Source organism: Scomber scombrus, chromosome 18 (assembly GCF_963691925.1).
Source record: "Scomber scombrus chromosome 18, fScoSco1.1, whole genome shotgun sequence".
NCBI lineage: Eukaryota > Metazoa > Chordata > Actinopteri > Scombriformes > Scombridae > Scomber > Scomber scombrus.
The window spans coordinates 2455448-2478539 of record NC_084987.1 but is presented as its reverse complement, the minus strand read 5'-3'; the positions used below and the strand labels follow the sequence as shown (position 1 = coordinate 2478539).

General features: G+C 40.5%; 2 protein-coding genes across 2 annotated transcripts; both read left to right on the top strand.

Annotated features, from left to right (window-relative positions):
• Positions 1–5111: 5111 nt before the first annotated feature.
• Positions 5112–9088, top strand: LOC133999240 (piggyBac transposable element-derived protein 4-like). Its single transcript, XM_062438429.1, has 3 exons — positions 5112–5272; positions 5928–7752; positions 8846–9088. The coding sequence occupies exons 1-3, from the start codon at positions 5112–5114 to the stop codon at positions 9086–9088; spliced, it is 2229 nt and encodes a 742-aa protein (XP_062294413.1).
• An 11548-nt stretch (positions 9089–20636) lies between these two features.
• On the top strand, positions 20637–21680 carry LOC133999239 (natterin-3-like). Its single transcript, XM_062438428.1, has one exon. It carries the CDS (start codon positions 20637–20639, stop codon positions 21678–21680), a length of 1044 nt encoding a protein of 347 aa, XP_062294412.1.
• The last annotated feature ends 1412 nt before the right edge of the window (positions 21681–23092 follow it).

The following is a 23092-nucleotide window of genomic DNA, read 5'->3' as shown; positions in this document are numbered from 1 at the left end:
GACCACACCTCACATTGCATAACCATTCTGGATTGTATATAAGACTGGGTTAGGAAGAGATAGGGGTCAGACTTCGTGAACTGACGACAGACAATGTTAGTCAGGGATAGGAAATCTCGACCCAGAGCTCTGTATGTTTTATTCATTTACTGCTAAATAAAATAGCCTGTGAGACCGCTCATCTTCTCCTATTCTTTCATTAACGAACACACGGACTGAGCTAACACATAGCGTAAGATTTAGCAAGTAGAGATAGCACATATCCAAACAAAATGGTGACCCCGACGTGATGACGGGAAGGAGAAGTGACGGACCACAGAAAAGAATTGAACGACAAAAGACAACTGACGTGTGGTGACAACAATCAGCGGCCGCAAATAATAAGGTAAGCAGACGCCTGTTTTATCAAAAGTTCTGCAATTGGATATACCAAATTGAGTGTTGTCATTATACTGCAAGTGTCTTAGTAAAAGTGAATGAATAAAACATAGAATAAAAAGTGTAGTTTAATAGGTATACAACGCACAGGTTTAAACACCTTTGGGGTTCGAGTCCCCATAAAAGCAGGGCAAGTGCGTTGATGGGTTTGAGGCCCTTGGACTTAGAGTTCCATAAATTCTAACCATTGGCGGCGTGTGGGTTTGAACACCCGTTTAGGCGAAATATCCTAACAAAAGCAGGACATACACGCACTAAATTAAAGAGAGGGGTTTAAAGACCATTGGGGGTTTTTCCTCAAAAAAGCAGCGCTCTCTATTTATCATTTTCAGTTGTATGAAAATGACTGTTATATGTGTTTAAACTGACGAAATAGGATTTGTACTGTGTTGTAAAATAAGTGTTCAGCGTAGGGTGATAGAAATTGAGTAGTGTCTCAGAGAGGACACTCTGTGGTATCTCAGTGAGCAGATAAGCCAGCAGTGGAAACCTAGCGGCGATAACAAAAACTGTGGCTGAAAAACTCACTGAAAGGTCAGTTGCTCGGGTGAACTCCATACAAACTGACTGGCCACTGAGGGTTAACTCTGATCAAGTTCTAATAGGGAGTAAAAGGATCTAATATGGAGGAGGAATTGGAGAGGGAGCGTGCAGAGCACGGAGGGTGTCCTCCGAGCCTGACGTTAACAATAGAAAACCAGTGGAGTAAGGTGAGGAGTCAATTGAGTAGTGGAATTACAGCCAGCAAGCAAAAATTAATGATGGAGAATTATGACAAAGTGTGGAAGGAGTTGCAAAAGCAGGGCAAGATACCCCAGGATGAGGAAAGAAAGAAGTTATTACCGTATTTAATGAGACTAGAAGAGCAAGCAAAGTTAGAAGTAGAGGGGCATGCAAAGGGGGGGAAAGGTTCAATATTGATAAGCTTAGAAAGGGAGAAAAGATTAATTCTGGGTCCGTTCGGTATAGACCGATAAAAGCGCTTAGTGAGTGGAGAACTCACTCTTTTTGTTTCTTGTGGGTTGTGTGTTGTTGTTAAAAGTTTTTGTGCTGCTGGAAGTGTGTGTAGGATAAGGCAGTTCACACGTGTGTGTGATGCAGCTGAGTGCTTGTGCCCCCTCTTTTGTTTCTGATATGTGTGTGTGTACTGATCATCCTGAGTGTTAGGGGTTGTATGTGGAAGAGTGAGACCACATGTCTGTGGGTCTTCTTATTGTTTTTTGTTCTTGAGACAAACTATGTTGAAAACCAGTGGTGTTTGAAAGTTCCTTGTTGTTTGTTTATGAAGTTTTTTTGTTGTTTAAAGAATTGAAATGTTTTGAACAGTGAGTGTCTTTTGGTGGGAAGAGCTGAAACATTTTTGATTTTTGGAATACATTGTTGTATGTGTGAAGTAGAAAAATACAGAGTTCACAATAGAAGTTGTGGTTAACTTTAAGTAGATACTTTTTGCCATAGTGTTCAAATTATATGGATTTAGGAATTCTTAATATTATTCAGAGTAAAAAAGACATTTTCAAGATTTCTGGTCGCTAGTAATAGAGTATTTAATCCAGGTTTGCCACGGGTGCTAATAATAGTTGTCAGAATAAAGTTCAGGGCACAGTAGAAGTTATGTATGGAAAATATGGTAGCATAGCGATGCAGTTTTTTGCCTAAGTGATACGCCTTTATGTGATCATATAGGAGAGAATAATCCACATACATAATATGACATTAGCCTGAGCGACCGTAGAAATATCACAAAAGAAACCAAGTGGTCCCAGTAAAGCAGGACCCTTTGCTCCATTATACCCTAAATTGCCCATTGCACCTCCCCATATACAGCACAAACACAGATGTAGCATGACAGGAATACCAAAGTCCGTTAAAGAAGCCATGGAAGGATACCCTGACACTCCAGGCTGTTCCACAGAACAGTGGGAAAAACACTCGACACACCACATGAAAAGACATAGGGTAAAATTAGATGAAGATAAGCAGAATACATTGGTAGTTCAAGTACAGCTTTTGAAATTACAATTACAAGATGCTAAGAAACAGTTAAACGATGCAAAGAAAAACTCGCAAAAACCAGCCAACCAAATGGTTCAACAGCCCCAGCCACAGGCCAGTTCCCCAGATTTATATCCAACAATATCTTATCAATACCAGGGGGGTAGATTTGCCGGGGTGGTGGGAGGAATGCGTGGGAGAGGCAGGGATCGCGGAGAACCCAGAGGATCACCATCCAACAACTGTTTTGTATGCGGCCAACCAGGGCACTGGAGAAGGGAGTGCTTGCTGTGGGGACCCCAAGGGGAACAGTTGCATGCAGGCAACCAGTATCCCCGACCAGGCATACCCCCACACCAGCCCACAGGACCACCCTTCCAGGCCCCGTATGCAGCAGTAGCCCTCGCACAGGGTCAGTATCCCCAGACTATGATGGGAGAAAAGGGGTATGACTACTGAAAGGGCCCGAGGACTCAGGAACATGTAGGGTTGGCAGATCCCTACATTCCAAATGGTACTCTGTGAATTGTTCAATGACAATGATTCAGTCTGGAACACAGATGATGTTATCAGCAGACGCATCTCCATCAGCAGAAGGACAGTGGGCTGACATATACTGGGGACTCCTGGAACCTGAAGGAAGGCAAGGAACTGGCATACAATCATTATACAGTCAATGGAAGCCCTGGGTTCAGATGCTACACCCCTACACTCCCCCCGCAGACCTCCTCCACACAACCCTGTATTATGATAGAGAAAGTAACAAGCTTTAACAGCATGCATTTTTATCAAGAGTTAGAAGGAACACACTGGAGCATTTCCTCTAGTGGTATTCTTGTGGGGAAAAAAGGTGTGACTGCTGTTGTTGAACTTATATAAGAACAAATGGAATGGTATGAGTGTTCCTGATTTAAAAAAAAAACATTCTTCCTGGATGTTTCTGAAAAATTACACACAGTAAATGGTGTTCTTTTTCAGAAAAAGGGGGATGTAGTCAGGTTTGATGTATGTAAGTGTTACTCTCGATCCAACAGAGGACAGACACCCACCATGCACACGACACGCAGCAGGGGTAGCAAAGATTCTCCAAAAAATAGCACACATAGTCATGGGATGTCCACTCACAGTATTAACAACACATAGTATAGTGGCGTTTGTGAATTCAACAGCCTTCACAATGACATCACTAAGACAGACCAGATTAGAAAAAATTCTAAACGCACCACACATAACGTTTACACATGAAGGAATCAACATGGCTGATAACATGGGGGAGGGAGAGCCACATAGGTGTGAAGAAAGGGTACAGAGAGATATCAAGGTCAGAGCAGACTTGCAAGCAAAACCAATCACAGACCCAGAAGAAACTTTGTTCACAGATGGGTGTTGCTACAGACACCCCACAGAAGGATTAAAAGCAGCATATGCAGTAATAAGGCAAACAGAAGACGGGTTTGATGAAGTATTGACAGGCAGAGTGGAAGGGAAATTTCCTCTTCCACAAATGCCAGGGCAAGAGATAGTGATTGACTATACTGATATGATTGAGAGAGTAAACGGGTACAGGTATCTCCTGGTCGCAGTGGATGCATACACTGGTTGGCCAGAAGCTATGCCTGCAAAGAAGGAAGACGCAAAAACAGTGATCAAATTTTTGATAAATCAATACATTCCAACGTATGGGTTTCCAAAAAGAATCAGGTCAGATAACGGCACACACTTTAAGAATAAAGATTTGCAGGAGGTAGAAGCAGCGCTAGGGCTGAAACACGCGTTTGGAGCAGTATACCAGCCGCAATCACAGGGAAAGGTGGAAAGAATGAATCAGTCCATTAACCTGTTTGACCCGACGGACCCGGTACCGGGTCGGGCGAGCGCTACAACAGTTTACTGCCTATAAAAAGTTAATAAAACGCTGTAGTGGGTTTTTTTTTCAAATGTTTCCAAAAGATGAGGCTTCAACTCTACCAAAACAACAGTCCAAGTGTATTTTTCTCAAACACAGTTTGTTTGGCAATAATTTAAACAATTAACTAAAAAAATAACAGCTCTGTGAATATAAGGGACAGTCGAAATGAAACGCAGCAGTACACATATATCCGCTTGCTCTACTCAGTCATGTTAGGTATAGAATTAAACTATAGAAGCTCATCTTTCTGCTGATACCAAACAAAACATTATCCGACCTAACCAGCTCATGTCAGCCCCGTAGCAAAGACGCAGCAAAATTTTGCATTTTATCGTCAAAATGTGAAATTCTGTGTTTATGTCTCAATATTCTATCAAATAACAAAGCAATTGTCATCAAAAGCGACTAATATTGTTTCCTTACCCTTTCTTTGTCATTTTGAGTCTATTCGCACCGTGCTATGTTCAAAATGGACACCATGGTGACGTATATTGCAGAAACTGCATCCTCCCTGCTCGATTTCAAACACGGTCTTTTGCTTCCACCTACTGGTCGTGTGTTGGTATTTCAGAGTCAATCACACTGCAGTGATATTCTACTTATCGCGAGCTTTCCAACGAGATGTCACACTCCTATCAGACTATAAATAATCCAGGTAAAAATTGAAGATCATTCACTGCGTAACCCCCTGCTGATACAAGCGTCAATACGCATTACGCACGAGCCTCATTCAGCATTTGTATCTGAAAGACATTTAGTTCGTTTTACAATGGCTGAGAAGCAAAAACAAAGATACACAATACTGGAGGCCTTGGAAGCCATCCAGAACAGAAGTGATGTCGAGGTCACAGACTCATCTGATAGCAGCTGCTCTGAATATGAAGAAGAGGAGGACACATATTTACTGCTGAACCGGGATCCAGTTTATGAGTAAGTTATTGTTTTTCTTATACATTTACAGGCAATAGCGATATTTTTGTCGCCATGATTGATGATTTTGGTTTTATTTCACCTTTTCAAACAATAGCGCCAGCTGATCCGCGCCAGCTGAGCCACAAAATGGCGGCGCCAACTTTGAAGTTTTGTTTTCTGTTGTACTTGCGTTTTGTCGGCATGTTTTTCACAAAATCTGATATTTAGTGATTCTGTTACTATTATTATAATAATCTTTTATCAGATTATAATCAGATTACTATTATCAACCTGAAAACATTCATGTTTTATTTTGCCTACACTCTCACTGTAACAGCTGATCTGTGTAAAGGGACAAAGACAAAATGGCGGCGCATAACTAGTTTTCTTTTCAAGTCTGACTTTTCACCAAATCTGATATTTTTACTTATTTATTTCATGTTAGTGATTCTGTTACTATTATCAGATAGCCTGAATACCTTTACAACCTGGCATTAGTCCCACATGTGCAGACATTTGATAATAGCTAAAAGTGGGGCTTGTGTTATTCAATCACTATTTGTACATAGTAGCTCAAGATTGATCTCTTTAGGCTAAACACGTTATGATGAATTGGGCAGATGTATTGTTCTGTTGAATGATTCTCATTATTTATCTCCATTTGTCTCCAAAGCCAGGAGGATGAGACCCCAGGTCCATCTGGCACCAGCAGCACTGCAGCCCCCCAGCCCTCCAGCCCTCCAGCTGAAGCTTCATCTCCTCTTTCTAGTGAGGATGATGAAGATGAGGAGTATGTGCCACCGGCAAGGAAGACAAGGCGCAGTTCTGCTTCCTCAAGATACACGACATGCAGATCACAGAAAGTGTCACCCTCCCCTGCCCCAGCCCCCACCCCTCCATCACAGTCAAAGAAGGGTCAGCAGAGACGACGTGGGCCTTCCAGTAAGCAGCCAAAGCAGGCTACCTCTGGACGTGGTGATCGCTGGTGTAATCCAGAAGAGCCAGATGTGGAGCCACCACTGCCAAAGTTTCAGCCAAAGCATCCACCAGGTCCCAGGATTGACAGGACAGTGGCATGGTCACCATTGAGCCTGTTCAAGCTTTTCTTCAGCTCCAGCACCATTCACACAATTATCAACAATACAAATGACAATGCAGCCAGAAGAAAAGCATCAGGTATGCATTTCAAATGGTCTCCCGTTACAGTTCAGAACTTCTTCATATTTTTGGCTATAATACTGTATTCTGGGATGGTCCACGTACATTCAAGGGCAGACATGTGGAGAAGAGAGTGGCCCTACAATTTCACATTTCCACGGAGCTGCATGACCAGAGACACATTTGAAGCAATTTTTTGGTCCCTTCATCTATGTGACATCGAAGAGGATGAAGAAAATCAGAAAAAGAAGGGAACACCTGAGTACGACCGGCTATTCAAAATCAAACCCCTCTACAGCCAGATTGTCACTGCTTGCAAGTCACTCTTCCAGCCATGCAGGGAAATAAGTATTGATGAGCGTATGGTGGCAAGTAAAGCTAGAATTGGCTTCAGGCAGTTCATGCGAGACAAGCCAACCAAGTTTGGATACAAACTGTTTGTGTTGGCTGAATCCTCTTCTGGATATACGTGGAATTTCTTTGTTTACCAAGGAAAAACTGCCAATGTTCAGGGGGAGGGTCTCAGTTTCACATCAGTAATGGACCTAATGAACTTCACACTGCTGGGAAAAGGTTACCACCTGTACGTGGACAACTTTTACACAAGTCCAGCACTTTTTCAGCAACTTGCTACCAATTTCACATCAGCTTGTGGAACCATCCGTCAGACTCGCATTGGATTTCCTAAAACTCAAATCAACGAGTTACCAAAGAAGGCTGAGAGGGGAGACATGAGGTGGCTGCGGAAGGACAACCTCCTCTTTGTCAAGTGGAAGGACACCAAGGATGTGACGGTGTGCAGCAGTTTCCACAAGGCTTACAGTGGAGACTCCACACGCAGGAGAGTAAAGGAGGATGGACAGTGGCGCAATAAAAACATTCCTGTTCCTGATGCAATCAGAGACTATAACAAGTACATGGGAGGGGTGGACCTGTCAGATGCCATGATCCAATATTACTCTGTTCGAGGGAAGACGATGAAATGGTACAAGACCTTCTTCTACCATTTTATGGATATTGCGGTAGTCAATTCCTACATCCTCTTCAAGCTTTTGGCCATCGAACGAGGAGAGACTCCCATGCGCCACAAAAGATTCAGGGAGGTCCTAATGAGGGAGATGGTTGATGAGGCCCAAGCTGCAGTTGCTGCTGCTGCCCCCCGCCCCACTCTCAGCACCACCTGTATGCCCATGTACTTTGGACAAACTGCCACTGACCAGCGGAGGGTCTGTGTGGTGTGCAAGGACCAAGGGAGAAAGGTGAAGACACCGGTATACTGCAGCAAGTGTGATGTTGCTCTGTGTTTCACCTCAAGCCGGAACTGCTTCAAAGACTACCATGTTAGTAGGTGATAACTTTGAAATCACAGCAGTGCATACCTCAGGAATGTTCCTGTTACTGTGTTATTTTTATTTTTTTGTGTGCTTTTTCACTTTCACTTCATTGTTTTTTTTTTTTATATTTGTACATAGTTTACAGGATTTTCATTGATGTTTATCTTGTTACATTTTCATAATAAAATTACTCCATTTGGAGACAAAATGATACAAGTTTAGTTGTTTTTTTAAATTTGATTTTATACTATATACTATATACTATACACAATGGTAGTAGTTGATGGGCCACAAGGTAAATTTCATATCCAACAGCTCCAGTAAATGGCAATAGACTCCTGTAATGGACATATGTTGTATTTTTCAGCCAGTTTCCTTTGGAAGTGGAAAATAACCTATTTGGCACACTTTGGTGCCAAACTGTGCCAAACTGTGCCAAATGAATGTCCGCCTGGTCCTATCCTTACTAAAACCTTTGTGGAGGCTTTGCCCTTTGCTCAAATTCTATCAAATGTGGTACATGTGTAGTCAAGGAGTTGCTGAAGGTGATCAGTGGCATCTGTGTGCATTTTATTAGTGTTAGCATGGTGTTATCCTCTGTCAAATAGGGGGAAAAAATAGGCGAGGATAGACATTTCCCATTTCTCCTTTGCTTTATTCAAATTTACTCAGGTATAATAACAGACACACTATTTCTGACACTGGGAATACATTCCTTGAGGTCCCTAGATGTCCCCAGACACCAAGGAAATGCACATGAACCTTATAATTGTGAAGCAATTCTTCATTTACTTTGGGTATGTCTTTTAGGCGTTTTTCTTCTGAAAATATGGTGAGGGTTAAACAGGTTAAAGGTAAAATAGTAAAAGTGTGTGCTCAAACTAAATTAAGCTGGGTGGATGCTCTGCCCTTAGCCTTAATGTCCATCAGAAGCTCAGTGAATTCAATTACAGGGTTCACCCCTTATGAGCTAAGAACAGGTCAACAGTTTCCCGGACCTGGAGCAGGGGTACAGATGATAGATAGAGAAAGGGTTCATGTAAGGTACAAGCCATACTATGATCAACTAACAGCTCTGGTTTCAGCTTTCTCGAAACAGGTTGGAGCTGTAAAGGGGGACCCCGAGAGTCAGATCCCGCCTGCAACAGACTGGGTCCTACTGAAAGTCATCAAGCGGAAGTGGTCAGAGCCAAGGTGGACAGGACCATTCAAGGTGGTGGAAAGGACATCTCACGCAGTCAGGCTGCAAGGAAAGGGAGACAGCTGGTATCACTGGAGCCAGTGTGCTGCCACAGACCCGCCAATAAGGACTCTAGAACAGATAAGACAAGGAGGAGTATAGTGGAGAATTGATAACGAATTCTTCTTTTCAGCAGCCTGTGGACAATATTCTGGTATAAGGTTGAGAAGGTTTGAAATTCTTCTGGAAAAGTAGTTTTTCTAGAATCCAATTGAGCAAACTGAGCCAGTTTTGCTTGCTAAAAATAATCAGAAGAGTGTATTAAGATGTATATTGCGGCAGGGAAGCCACACCACAACAGGTGGTGGTGGTTAGGAGTGTTTATTATCATATCATGCATTATTGTTATTATGTTGTTGTTGTTATGGGGATCAGCCATGGTGGATCAGAGTACAGATGGGAAAGGGAAACCCAGAAACAAGAGAGCTGCCCAAGAAACAGGGGATTGGTGCCTGAGCAAGTACGGAGGGGTAGAATTGGATTATACGGTAGGAACAAATGTGACGTTCCAATTCGATTGAAGCAGTGTAATTAAATGCGGGAAAAATGAAGCACGATGGAAAATGTATGATTCATATCTATGTGGAAGCAATATGGTACATGAGGCCTGTGTCGAGAGCTTCACACCAGGCGGAAGCTGGTGTGGAGGTTGGGATCTAGTGTGGCAATTCACAGGCCCACATTGGGTGCCAACATTGTATGCTGTTAAAGATAAGGGGAAGGTCAGCAAGATTAATTTTATTAAAGGTCAATTTCACATTGATTCTAGGTCCATAAACCCACTGCTTTTGACCATTAGCAATCTTTGGGACGACCCCTTTATGACTAAAAATTACAAAACACCAAAGAGGTTTTACTTAGTTTTAGGAGTAGACCTACAAGGAAAAGATTCTGTGGGTTTAATTAAGGTTAATCTTCTCCCTCCTCCACCTGAAAGCAAAATCGAAACATCTACTAGTGCAACTGAAATAGAGCACAGGCAGAGAAAGGGAGTAGTACAAATTGATTATAGCAAATTGACTAAGTATGACATTGTTAAATTAGCTACTGGTTATGGTGAAAAGAATATGTGGTTAGACTGGATAGCTGCTACGGCAGCTTCAATGAACATGAGCAATTGTGTTGCATGTTCCTCGGCCAGACCAACCTTATTCACCACCCCAGCACCACTGTATCCTGAAGTTGACCCTATAGGATTTCAGTGTATGATGTCCCTAACCATGCAGAAAAACCCGCTTAATTGCACCACTTTGAGTGCTATCTTTCCACCTGTAAAGAACTCTACCATCCCACCCACATTCACCCCACAACTTAACAACTATACTTGTTTCACCAGGAACAATGCCGCCAGGATGGGAGACCTTTCTGCTGATTGGTGTAAAACCATGATTAACATGACGGGCTGGCAGAATGCGAGTACAATGGTTTGGGCCAGGGCAGACTTGTTTTGGTATTGTGGAGATAGGACCTTGCACACATACCTGCCACCAGACTGGTCAGGAACCTGTGCAATGGTCCGCTTAGGGTTACCACTAGTCCTCCTAGGACCATGTCGTAGTGGTTTCACAAAAAAACGTAGGAGTAGAGATGCATTTGACATCACCTCAGGCTCAACCACCTATATGGATGCCATTGGTGTGCCCAGGGGAGTACCAAATGAATATAAATTGGCTAGTCAAATAGCAGCAGGGTTTGAGAATCTCCCCCTGATTAGTCCTTTATTTCCAGTTACCCCAAACAAGAACGTTGATCGTATAAATTACATCCATTACAATGTACTTCGCTTGGCAAACAAGACCCGTGATGCAGTAGCAGGTCTCTCAGAACAACTGGCAGCCACCTCATTGATGACAGTACAGAATAGAATGGCATTGGACATGTTATTAGCAGAAAAGGGAGGAGTTTGCTCCATGTTTGGAGATCAGTGCTGTACTTTCATTCCCAACAACACTGCACCGGATGGCTCTGTAACCAGAGCTCTGGAAGGATTGAGAACCCTATCCTCAGAAATGCATGAACACTCAGGCATCGATAACCCTTTGGAAAGCATCTTGGAATCATGGTTTGGTAAATGGAGGGGATTGATTGTGTCTGTATTAGTGTCCCTAGTAAGTGTAATGGGAATGTTGATTTTATGTGGATGTTGTTGTATTCCCTGTATAAGATCTTTGTGTAACAGATTGATTGTCACCGCAATTGAAGGGAAGGTTCCTCCTCCTTACCAGATGCCACAGTTGGAGATGGAAGTGATGGCTTTGGTGGGGGGAGAAGGATATCTGTTTGAGGATGAGGATGAAATGTGAATATGTTTCGTTGGTCTCATTTTTATGACTAATAACATGTGGAAAGTAACTAAGTACATTTACTCGAGTACTGCATTTGAGAACAGTTTTGAGGTACTTGTACTTTACTGCAGTACAGTTTGAGGTACTTGTACTTTACTGTAGTACAGTTTGAGGTACTTGTACTTTACTGCAGTACAGTTTGAGGTACTTGTACTTTACTGTAGTATTTCCATGTGATGCTACTTTCTACATCTCAGAGGGAAATATTGTACTTTCTACTCCACTACATTTATTTGACAGCTTTAGTTACTTTTCAGATGCAGATTTGACACAATGGATAATATAACAAGCTTTTAAAATACAAAAAATTGTGAAAGATGAAACCAAAAAGCAGTGTGTAGTCGGCTCACAGTTCAGATGTCTATGAGTTGTTAACAGCTCCACCAAATAGTCATTTTTCCCTCTAAACTTTTCAGATGGTTTCATTTGACCTGACACATCAGATGGTTTGTTACACAGAACAATCAGAGAAGTCGTCCATAAAAACTGTTTTTATACATTTCTACAACTGATGCATGATATATTTCCCCACTTTCACCCCACTGTCCTTCCTCACTTCTTCATCATCACAGCAGAGAGAGGAGGAGTAGTGTGGTGCAGTCACTTCCTGTCAGTCAGTGCACTGTATAGTTGTATAATAACTGTAATGTGTTAGTAAAGCCTGAGCGTGTGGCAGTCCGTCTCCCTGCGCCTCGTTGCCCACAGCAGCTTGTCTCTGGAGCGTCTCATCGGCTTCCCCGGCCCAGTCTGCTGCCTCTGTTCACCTGTACACAAAATACACCTTTACAGGATCAAACTGCAGCAGCTAGTCCTGTTTAAATGGTAAATGATTCTCTGTGGAATTCACAGTATAGTAATATTTCAACATTTCATTGAACAGCTCAGATTTGTTTTTCCTTTTCTGTCATGTGTCAAATAATGTGTCAAATGTGTGTCTGTGAATGATCTGTTTTAATAAAGGATAAAATAAATATGATCTGCCTTGATCCTGCTGCTATAAACAATTATAACTATAACTATATTTAAAGCTCTTATTTAAACAACTCTCTGTTAATGCACACTTCACCAATTCAGATGTTATTGTTAGTTATGATAATCTTTCTTCTAATGAATTCTCTATATATTTATATTGCAATTATACTGACTGTGCTTACTACAAATGTAACTTAATGTTGCAGTTCCTCGCTGTGACCACTGGAGGGCGATGAACACTAAGGTGGCAGATTTAAAGTTGGCCTTTCATATTTCTGTCTTTGTCTTGTGCATCTTATTATAATTACTCTCTTTCTTTACTTCTACTGATGAATATATTGTACAAACCTGCAGTTCTGCCTTTTCATTTATTGTTATTTATTTGTTTTTTTGTCATTTGTTGTCATGTTATTGATCTTTTTTCTCGACTATAGTTGACTTTGCTGCTGTAATGCAATAATAGTGTATCTGTCTCTATCTATCTATCTATCTATCTATCTATCTATCTATCTATCTATCTATCTATCTATCTATCTATCTATAAATACTGTATGACTATTGATACCTGTAAATATAATAATGATAATGATTGTTTTCAGCATTGAATAATCTTTGCATTATTTCCTTAGTTCATGCATTAATCATTAATCATGTGATGTGAAAGACCTGAAACACCCGATGGTTCCACTGAAGAAGCATCAGCAGATGTACTTGCACAGTCTTGCAGTTCATGCATTAATCATTTTGTTTGTAAAAGTGTCAGAAAATAGTGAAAAATGTAAGTTCTAAGAGTTGAAAGTGATGTCTTTAAATGTCTTGTTTTGTCTGAACAACAGTCCATCAGCCCAAGATAAAAATCAAATCATTTGAGTGGCATTTTTTTTGCATAGAAAAATAACCCCCCAAAAATGTTTTAATTATCAAAATCAATTAAAACAATTTTTTTTGTTTTACAGTAACTGAACCAAACTGTCCCCATTAAACTGACAAGGATGTTATCAATGTGATACACCAAAATAAAATAAAAATACTTTAATGATATGATGAATAAAACTTGAATTCAAACTTTCAGTTCACTTCTGAGTCTTTTAAGAGGAAACTGTGGCTCAGGAGGTTGAGCAAGTCGTTCAGCAGATCAGCAGCTCCTACAGTCCACATGTGGAAGTGTCTTTGGACAAAATACTGAACCCTAAATTTCTCCTGAAGGCTGTACAGTGTAAAAGTACTTTGAGTGGTCAGAAGACCAGAAAGGTGCTATATAAAGCCAGTCCATTCAGGATTTAATTCAATAAATATGATCATGGTTGTAACCTAAACAATTTGGATGAGTCAGTTCACAGTCAGGTAATCATGACATCACTAATCATAAAAAACTGATCCAGTCCAAATCAAGTGTGGTCTTTACATTTTCGTGAACCCGAACCAAGAACCTTGTCTGAATATCTCCTGTTGTTTCTATGTGCTGACTGTGTCGGCATTGTGGATCTTTCTTGTGGGGGTGACTGTGAGTGAGTTGATTGGATCGAGCATCCATGTGTTCAGCTTAAAGACCGGTGCCTTCCAGCTCCTCTCAGCTCTTCCTCTCCCCGCTACCGACTGACCGACCCGCCAGCATGTGAAACCGTGAAATCTGTACATGCAACAACAAAGTGTCACCAGTGCTTTATTCTGTCATTCCAATTTTTCAGGACTTTGTTTATGAATTTGTTCCTAATGACTTCATATTATTGCTTTCTGTTTCTGTTTTAATTAGGGTTTCTTTTGTTTTTTAAATATCGGTGTATTGGGGTCCTGGGGTTTTTTGGAAGTGAGGATCCACAGATCCACAGAGTTTAGTTGCTCGTTTGTGTTTGAGTGAGAAAAGTATTCAGGGCATTTGAAGGCTGTCGTGACTGTATGCTTTCTGTGTGAAAACAAAGCAAAAGTTTGATCCATAATTGTTGCTGCTGTGTTGACCGTGTGAAGCATCTCAAAGACTCAGTGTTGAACCATGCAGGTAACCAATCATAAAAAAACCTGTAATATATAAAAATGTCTGAAAACCAGAAAACTGAAACCATACCAAATCGATTTCAGAGATGGACGAATTGATTTTGGAGTTTTGGGTCCTGCTGCCGCTTTACTTTTATTTACTGGATTTGGATTTTGTTTTGTACCTTACAACATTATTTGACAGGCTTATACATGAAATGAATGATTAATGTTACTTCACCGGCGTGACGTGTTTGGGCCTGTGCACGTCTGCGGTGTGTGACTGCAGCGGCTCCTGCAGCGCTGTAATGCTGTCAGTGAGATCCAGCTGTGTCTGATGCTGCGAGGGGAAGCTGGGATCTCTCAGATGGAAGACGAGAGGACGCCCGTCAGCCGAGCGGCCACAGTAACTCTGTCCAAAAGAGACAAAGACACATCATACATACACACCAGGTTAACAATCAGTAAACAAAAACAAATCAAAAATTCAAAAGCAAGAAAACAAACTAATAACAAACAAAAAATACCCAACAAATAAAACAAGACAGCAACAACACAACATCTACAGTTCATTCAGAATTAACGAACATTTCGAATACCAAAGGCCTAAATTCCAAACCAAGATCATAATCATACCTCCTTAAGACGAGAAAATAAAGGCCTCTCTTCATGACCATATTTCTCATATGTTAGTCTCTCTAAGGGAAAACATGTTGTAAGGTGGTCTATAAACATCTTAAAGGTAGGGAATGATTCATTTTTCCATGGGGTAAATATAAATTGTTTAGCAAAATATGATATAATTATTAAAATCTGCATTTTTTATTATCTATGTAAAACAGGCATGTCATGGAGTAAATAAAAACATGGATTTAAATCAAACTGTAAGGACGATCATTTCACTCCAAATCAGCTATTATCAAAGTCATTTTGAAAGGAAGTTGTCACTTTTATTTACTTTTATTTAATTTAATGTGCAATGCTAGTTTTGTTTTAATGATTTTATCCAAATCCCATTCATTCTATTCTACATGTTTTATTTGTTTTTTTTCTTTCTGTCTCCATGTGATTGTAATTCTCTGTGAAGCACTTTTCTCAGCATTTGTTTGTTTTTTAAATGTGCTTTTATGAATTAATTGACTTCATTTCAAACATGAGGCCTGTGGTCCAGAAACGGCCCGCCGAGGAGTCCAATCCGGCCCACTTTCCTTCCTGTCTTCTTTTCCTTCCTTCCTTCTTTCTTTCCCTCCTTTCTTTCCTTTTTTCCATCCTTCCTTCCTTCCTTCCTTCCTTCCTTCCTTCCTTCCTTCCTTCCTCCCATCTTTTTACTGATCCAGCCCACATCAGATCATATTGGTCTGTATGTGGCCCTTGAATGAAAAAAAACCTTCTACCACCACATGTCCCAACATCTCTTTCACTTCCTGTCTTTTAGGCTTCATTTGTGAGCTCTGAGTTTTATACATAATCAACCTCACATTAAATCACGTACAGCTTTGCATAATTTAAAAGAATTTCTTAAGAGTTGATGTTTTCTCTGAAGAATTAAGCACACAGAGTGATGTATCTTTCTCTTTACTCTTGACATGCCAGTCGTTCTCCAGAAAAACAAACTATTTCAGCTTTTATACTGTAACTCATGGTGGAAATTTGACACAGCCAGTTCTACCCAGCCAGTTCTACTACCAGGTGTCTTTTCTGAGTTAACACAGAAATGAATGCATCAGATCAGGTGTGAGAAGTTGCAGGAGATGTCCTGTGATCACTCACCTGGGTGTGAGTGGTGGTGTAGCAGGGTGCTGCGTCTCCCAGGCTCAGGGTGCTCTGATGCAGGTGCCTCAGTCTGCTGTTCTCTGCTTTTTGGTGACAGTGTTGACCGTGGCGGCTCAACCTCTGGTCGCTGTGCCGTCCCGGCTGCAAGACATAAACCAGAAAAACACAGGCGCAAAACCAACTAGCAAAACTAACATTATGATTCATAAAGACTGAGATCATTGTCTTTAAACTGCACTTACTGAGAAATACATTTAATCAAAGCAGGATAAAGAACCAAGACAAAAATTGAATGAAGTAAATGAATGACAACACCTTCACTGTCTGCTCTGTTGTTACTTACCTGAGCTGCTTCTGTGGAAACTTTGCTGTCACGGTGACGAGAAAACAAAGAAGCCCACAGTATGAATTTCAAACATAAACACTGTGTTTTCTGAGATCTTGGATTATATCAGTCATGTCCTAACACTTTAATTCTGGCATTGCCCCACCCCCCTCCCCCGATCTCTATATAAGAGCATAGTTTTTCAATTTAAAAGCATGACTTCTTGATTTCACATTCAAATGTTGTAACATGTTCTTGTTAAATGCTGCTCACACTCACATAATCTTCAAATCAACACAATAGAGACCTACAATACAATTAGCATTTGTTGTTTATTGCCTTAGATACACATATACGTACAAGAAATAAAACTGTGCGAACACAAGTATGGAGTTATCCTCTAATATAAATGGCTTTTTTATTAGGATACTAAGTTCTATGTTTCACGTCATTTCCAATTTGTATGCAAAATAAGCACCTTGTATCCAGATACTGAATGATATCTGTATGTTTACTGATACATTTTTGGACTGGTGTGCAATTGTTCAAGTCAGGAGCCAGAATGTACATTAAGTGTGTTTATCTTGCTGTAATGATTCCTCCTGTTCATAATGACCATTAGAAGATCCCTTCATAATGTTTACAATGGAAGTGATGGAGGACTAAAGTGTGTAATTTTAAACTCCATATTTTTATGAAACTCTATAAGAAGCACTTTGAGGTGCCTTGCTGTTGAAATGTGCCATAAAAGTAATTTTGCCTTGCCTTGCGTATATTTATTATTATGTTTATATGACAGTACAAGTACCTCAAAACTGTTCTCAAGTGCAGTACTTGAGTAAATGTACTTAGTGTTTCGACTTGAGCTAATTCTACTTGCTAAATCATACGCTATGTGTTAGCTCAGTCTGTGTGTTCGTTAAATGAAAGGATAGGAGAAGATGAGCGGTCTCACAGGCTATTTTATTTAGCAGTAAATGAATAAAACATACAGAGCTCTGGGTCGAGATCTTCCTGTCCCTGATGAACAACAGTGTGTGTCAGTTCATGAAGTCCGACTCCTATCCTTTCCCTGACCCCTTTATACAAAAATACAGAATCATGATGCAATGTGTGAGGTGCTGTCGTCTCCTGATTGGCTGTTGATCTGACTCCATCCTCCATCTTCTCACAGTCCAGGATATGTGATCTTCATGTGACCTCCTTAAACAGGCGCAATAGTGACTTCCATGTGACCCCCTTCTTCTGAAACTACACAATCACCAGACCTCCTGTGGGGGTTTTATGGTTAGTTCTGCATCGTTTAACAAAGGATGGTCAGGGCTCTGACTGAATGTTTGACCCCGCTCTCCTGTTAATAATAAACCTTTAACCTATGCAAGTGGGACGTGTCAACATCAAGAATCTACCTATTTACTTACACTTCAGGGTAAACTGTCTTCATGCATTCTTATTACACAACAAGCTTACTGCTTTCAAATTGTTACACATAGGACCACATATTTATATGAAACAAACAACAAAGTAATTAATCCCCTTATCTGATATTTTAGCAGTGGCCAATTCATAGCATATATCTACATTAGTTACTTTGCACACGTCATTAGTAGATTAGCAAATATTCAGTTAGAGGAGCCTCCTTATACACATATTATAATCACACCTTTGTCTATATAATGACAGCAAATGTTGGTTTAAAACTAAATAGTGCATGTTTTAACAGAAATATAATGTTTGGGTTTTTGATGGGAAACCGGATGATACGTCCGGGTCCCTTAAAATAATATTTTTCATTTCAGCTCAGTGTGAAAGTCTCTACTGTGTTTCCCTCTTTCTAGTTTTAATTGCTTATGTTTTGCTTGGGAAGTGCCACTTCTGGATTGTATTGGTTTCCCTTTTTGTGTTATGCCAAACTGACAGTTGAAGGTGCCGGCTGTTTTTGCTGAACTCGGAAAATCCAGTTTTCCGCACTGTGCACTGGCAACACGGAATAACCCACAGAACATTCTAAAGCTTACCTCACTTTTTAAAATCCTTACAGCAATTTAAATCTAAAAATGTCATTTCATTTAATTTGCAACTGCGCTTGTTTTTAGCTGACTCACTTAGTTTTCAATTTTAATGGAGATTGGAATGTTTTAGTGCCACTTCTGAGTTTGTATTGGATTCTCTTTCTGTATTACGCCACACTGACAAGAGAAAAGTAATGATAGGTAGAAGTTTTTTATTTCTTTGGTTTTGGTTAACTTCAATGCCAGTGATGGCTTCCCAGTGTTCAACATCGTTATTATTAGTCAGAGGACAACCTGTTGTGCAATGAAATATCAGGTAGTGGAGTTACAATGGTGCTGCAGCATTTCAATCAACTTTTCAAGCTGCGTCATCCTCTCAATCAGTCGCTAACACTCTGTGCAGCTTCCCAACTTTGCTGGGTTTGGAAACACAGCTTTTACATTATTGTTTGTGGGTCGTAGGAGCTTTGTATGCTAGGCTAGGCTACCAGCTGAGTGTGGCAGGGCTCTGAACTTTTCCTGTGTCCCAAAAGCAAACTTTTGTTCCATTGCGCAGTTCCACATTTTCTTTAGTGCCAGTGTAAGTGGTAACAGCTCTCTTTGGAAGAATATTTAGAGACGAAAGTGCAACGCATATAGCGAGCAGAGAGCTGATGAACACACGTCTGCACTGAAACACAATCAGACCTGACACTATATAATTGTACATGTGTGATGTGTTGAAGCGACACTGTTTGATCTGTTTACTATGAAGGAGGTGGAGCAGGTGGTGTTGGGCGTGTTATCAGGCAGGTAGAGAGAGGTGTGACTGTGTGTGAGGGAGGGTAGACAGACAGAGGAAGGGTATTTATGCCGGAGCAGATCTGATGATATGAACATACTGCACAGTGATGGCTCTCTACAAAGTGATCTGTGTGGCAGCTCTGCTGACTCTACTGGCAGCAGGTAAGGGTCCTCTTCACCTGCACACCTGAACCAATGACATCGATGCTGAACACTGGGAAGGGAGAAAAATCCTCTGATTAAGTAAACATAGCTGTAACACAAATAGGGATGGGATCTGATAAGATTTTATTAATACCAATGCCATTATCGATTCTGCTTATGAATACGATTCTTTATCGATTCCCTTCTATTTGTCATCTCCAGTGTTTATCAATGACCTTGCATGCTGATGAATATAAGAAACATAACTGGTAGATAGGATAAATGATCAGCAGCCAAAAGTGAACTTAATTAACTTTAATTAATAATGTCTGCAAAGTTACACTGTTACCTCATCTGGTAACAGACATTTATTTAAATGAAAAGATCTTTGGCCAGTTTTCAGCAGAGTTCAGTTGTAAATATTACGATCATCACAAACATCCTCCCATGGAAATATGGTGTGCCAATAAATCACATAAAGTATCAGTGAATATAAATGCTGAATTGTTGTTTGAAGAGCTGTCTGTTTTCTGTTTTTTAGAGTCTCGCTCACAACCTAATGGTAAGTCAACTGTGACTGTGTCAGCTGTGACATTTTAAACATGTTGTTAGATAGAAATGTTGATAAAATGTTGTAGTTTCATTGTTGTTGGTATTTACTGACAAAGCCCAAAATATCAGACTTAAAGGCCAGGTTCATCATCATTATCATTATTATATGATATATTATTTATGCAATTTTACTTTGCATGTGCAAAGTTTAATGAGTTTCCGAAAAACTCATTAAATTTGCATCAAATGGGGAAACTTGACATCTGGGCTTGGGTGTGTCAAAACGGCTCTATAGCACCCGCTACAATATTTCAAAGTCAAATCCCCCGCCATTAAATTTGAAGTAGATTAACAAAATTACGTAAGCACATGTGACATATCAAGGCTTTTAAAAAAGGTTTTGAAGCCACAATATAAGCCCTACAGAAGTCAGCCATTTTGAATTTACTTTACAATTTTTGCACCTTCGTGCTTGTATATAATATCGTCACATTTTAATATCGTGAGATCTCGTCATCAGTATATTAATGTTTGTGAATGGGTGAATGTGACTTCTAAGTGTTTTGAGTGGTAGACGGACTAGAAAACTTCATACAAGTACAGTCAATTTACCAATACACTGGCCAAACAATAACCAAAGAAAATTAGCTCTGCCATGACAACAATTGACTAATTCACATTTAAAATTTGACAGCATCCAGAAGACCCAGGACCCTAACACACTGTGTCTGTATCTTTTCCCCTTCTTTTATACATTCTTCACACTGAACCCAATGCCAGAGGACAAGACCCCTGACATCACCTCAAACAGAACATTAAGACAGAAGAGATCTTCCAGCATCCCGGGAGCTACCTCCAACCTGAAATGGGTGTATAGGCGTTCCGGTCATCATGTCCCTGACGGATCTGTGTTATATCACAACCCCTATGAGAATCGTTATGACTACATCTGCAGATGCGGTTGCTCAGCTGGTTTCAACACCAGAGGAAGTAATACGTGCAACTATGCCTATGGTGACTCAGAACGTAAATGCACCTCCTTTAATGTCCTGGTGAACAAAGACAACTTTGAGTATTTGGATTGGAGGGATGGCTCTTATGGTTCTGTGCCTACAAATTCAATCAAGACCTGCTCCAACGGTGACACATATATTGGGAAGAACAAGTATGGTCTTGGAAAGGTGTCTGTTAAACACAAGGCCTTCTTCCTTCCCTGGAGAGGTTCTGAGTATTGGTACAAGTATTACCAGGTCCTGACCTTTTCCAAAAAAGTTGCAAAAGTGCAAATGTCTGATGTCAAGTACAAGGTAAATGAAGCTAAAAAATTTAGTTATCCCCCAGAGGTCATGACCAAGGCTACCACCATCAACCATCAGTGCAGAACAGTTAAAAAAATACCTCATCTCCATAAAGAGTATGAGGAAGAGAAAAGGTGGGACAGTAGCACTGAAATATCAGTAGGTGTGACAGCTTCCTTTGAAGCCAAAATCCCATTTGTTGGCACGACAGGTATTGAGATGAGTGCTTCGACAACAAAGTCATTCTCCAAAGGGAACTCCATAACGGTAAAGAAAAGCCTCGGTCTTGATGTGCAGGTTTGGGTCCCACCAAACCACACCTGCGGTGTCAGAATTATGGGACATAAGTACAAGACGGTAATCCCTTACACAGCACTCCTCACCCGCACATACCCCAGCGGGTCAAAAAGATCAACAACCATCTCTGGGGTATTCAATGGTGTCAATGTTGTTGATTTCGTAACTCATGTAGATCGCTGTATTCCTATACCCAATGTCAAGCCATGCCCTTTAAAGTAAAACTAACGGTAATTTAGATTCCCCTCCCCCGTGCCCCCTCATTAAAATCCCACTCTGTTCTGATTGAAGTGTTTTCACCTGTACTTCTTGTATTGTAACTCTGTTCTTCTCAATCAAGCTTTAATAAATGTTCTTGCATCATACATCCTGGTCTCCTGACAAGTTTTTCACTATGGGTTAACCAGCCCTCCATTAATAATTTCCCAGTCTTCATTTTGAGAGACTATGGTGGTATTCAGTCTGACCCACTAGGGGTGTCTGGAGGCATGCGCCCCTGGAAGACACTTATGTAAATTTTTCAGTCAAATGCATCTTTCTGGTGCACTCTGAGAGCAAAATTAAGAGGTTATATCTATTATAAAAGCTGCAGAGTTGAGTGGAGGTGTGTGGGTAAGTTTTTTTAGGCTGTAACCGTTGTGAAACAATCAGAAAATAACATTTTATTGATCTGATTCACCGGCTTTCTCAGTCACACAACAGTGTCCTGTAGTTGCTTAATGTGGCGGAGAAACTCTGGCATAAAGTAGAAGTATTTCTGCCTTGAACAGACTCTCCTGAGAGCAGAGGAGAGCAGCACAACATGAAATGACAGCTAACTGCAGCAGAGGCTAAGATGCTGAGCCCTCTGTGCAGCAGAGACAGACAGCGGTGGAGAGTTGTCAAAAACGTAATTCTATTTAACATTGTAATCCCCTTGAAAAAAGATGAACGTCTTGTCCTATATCCCGTTTTAAGATACAGAAGATGTATATGTCTTAAAAACTCAATATACCGCTCAGCCCTAAAACAACGTAACATTTTGGAGAGTGTACAGACTATGGTGGTCTGCCACATTCTATATAATTAATAAGTAACGCTGCCTATTAAAGCATTTTGACTTTTCTTTCATTTTTTAAGATAATTGTTATCTAAGAAACAAATGCAATTATTACAAAAGTAATTGTACTGCTACATAACACATTAACCTTTATACAAACTATTTGCAACATCTGTGTTACAATTTCACACATTTTTGTAGGAACATCCAGTTAGGAGTGGTATGAAATAAATGAAATTATTAATTAAAGTAAATTAAGTTCACTATTAAGTATCCTTTCTACCAGTTATGTTTCTTATATTCATCAGCATGCAAGGTCATTGATAAAGTATTGCTTCCTGAGGCATGAAAACCTGCTGCACAACGACAATGGCAAATATAGTCACGACGATGTGTGTACCCGTTGTCATAATACACAGTTCCAGCAGGGAGACGACTACCAGAACGCCTGTACACCCATCTCAAGTTAGAGTTTGGAATCGGGTTATAGTAACTGGCCGCTCTCTTCTGTCTCAAGGTAGGAAAAGACAGAGGAAATTCATCTGTTAGCATTGTTCTGTCCGAGGTGATGTCAGTGGTCCTGTCCTCTGGCGGT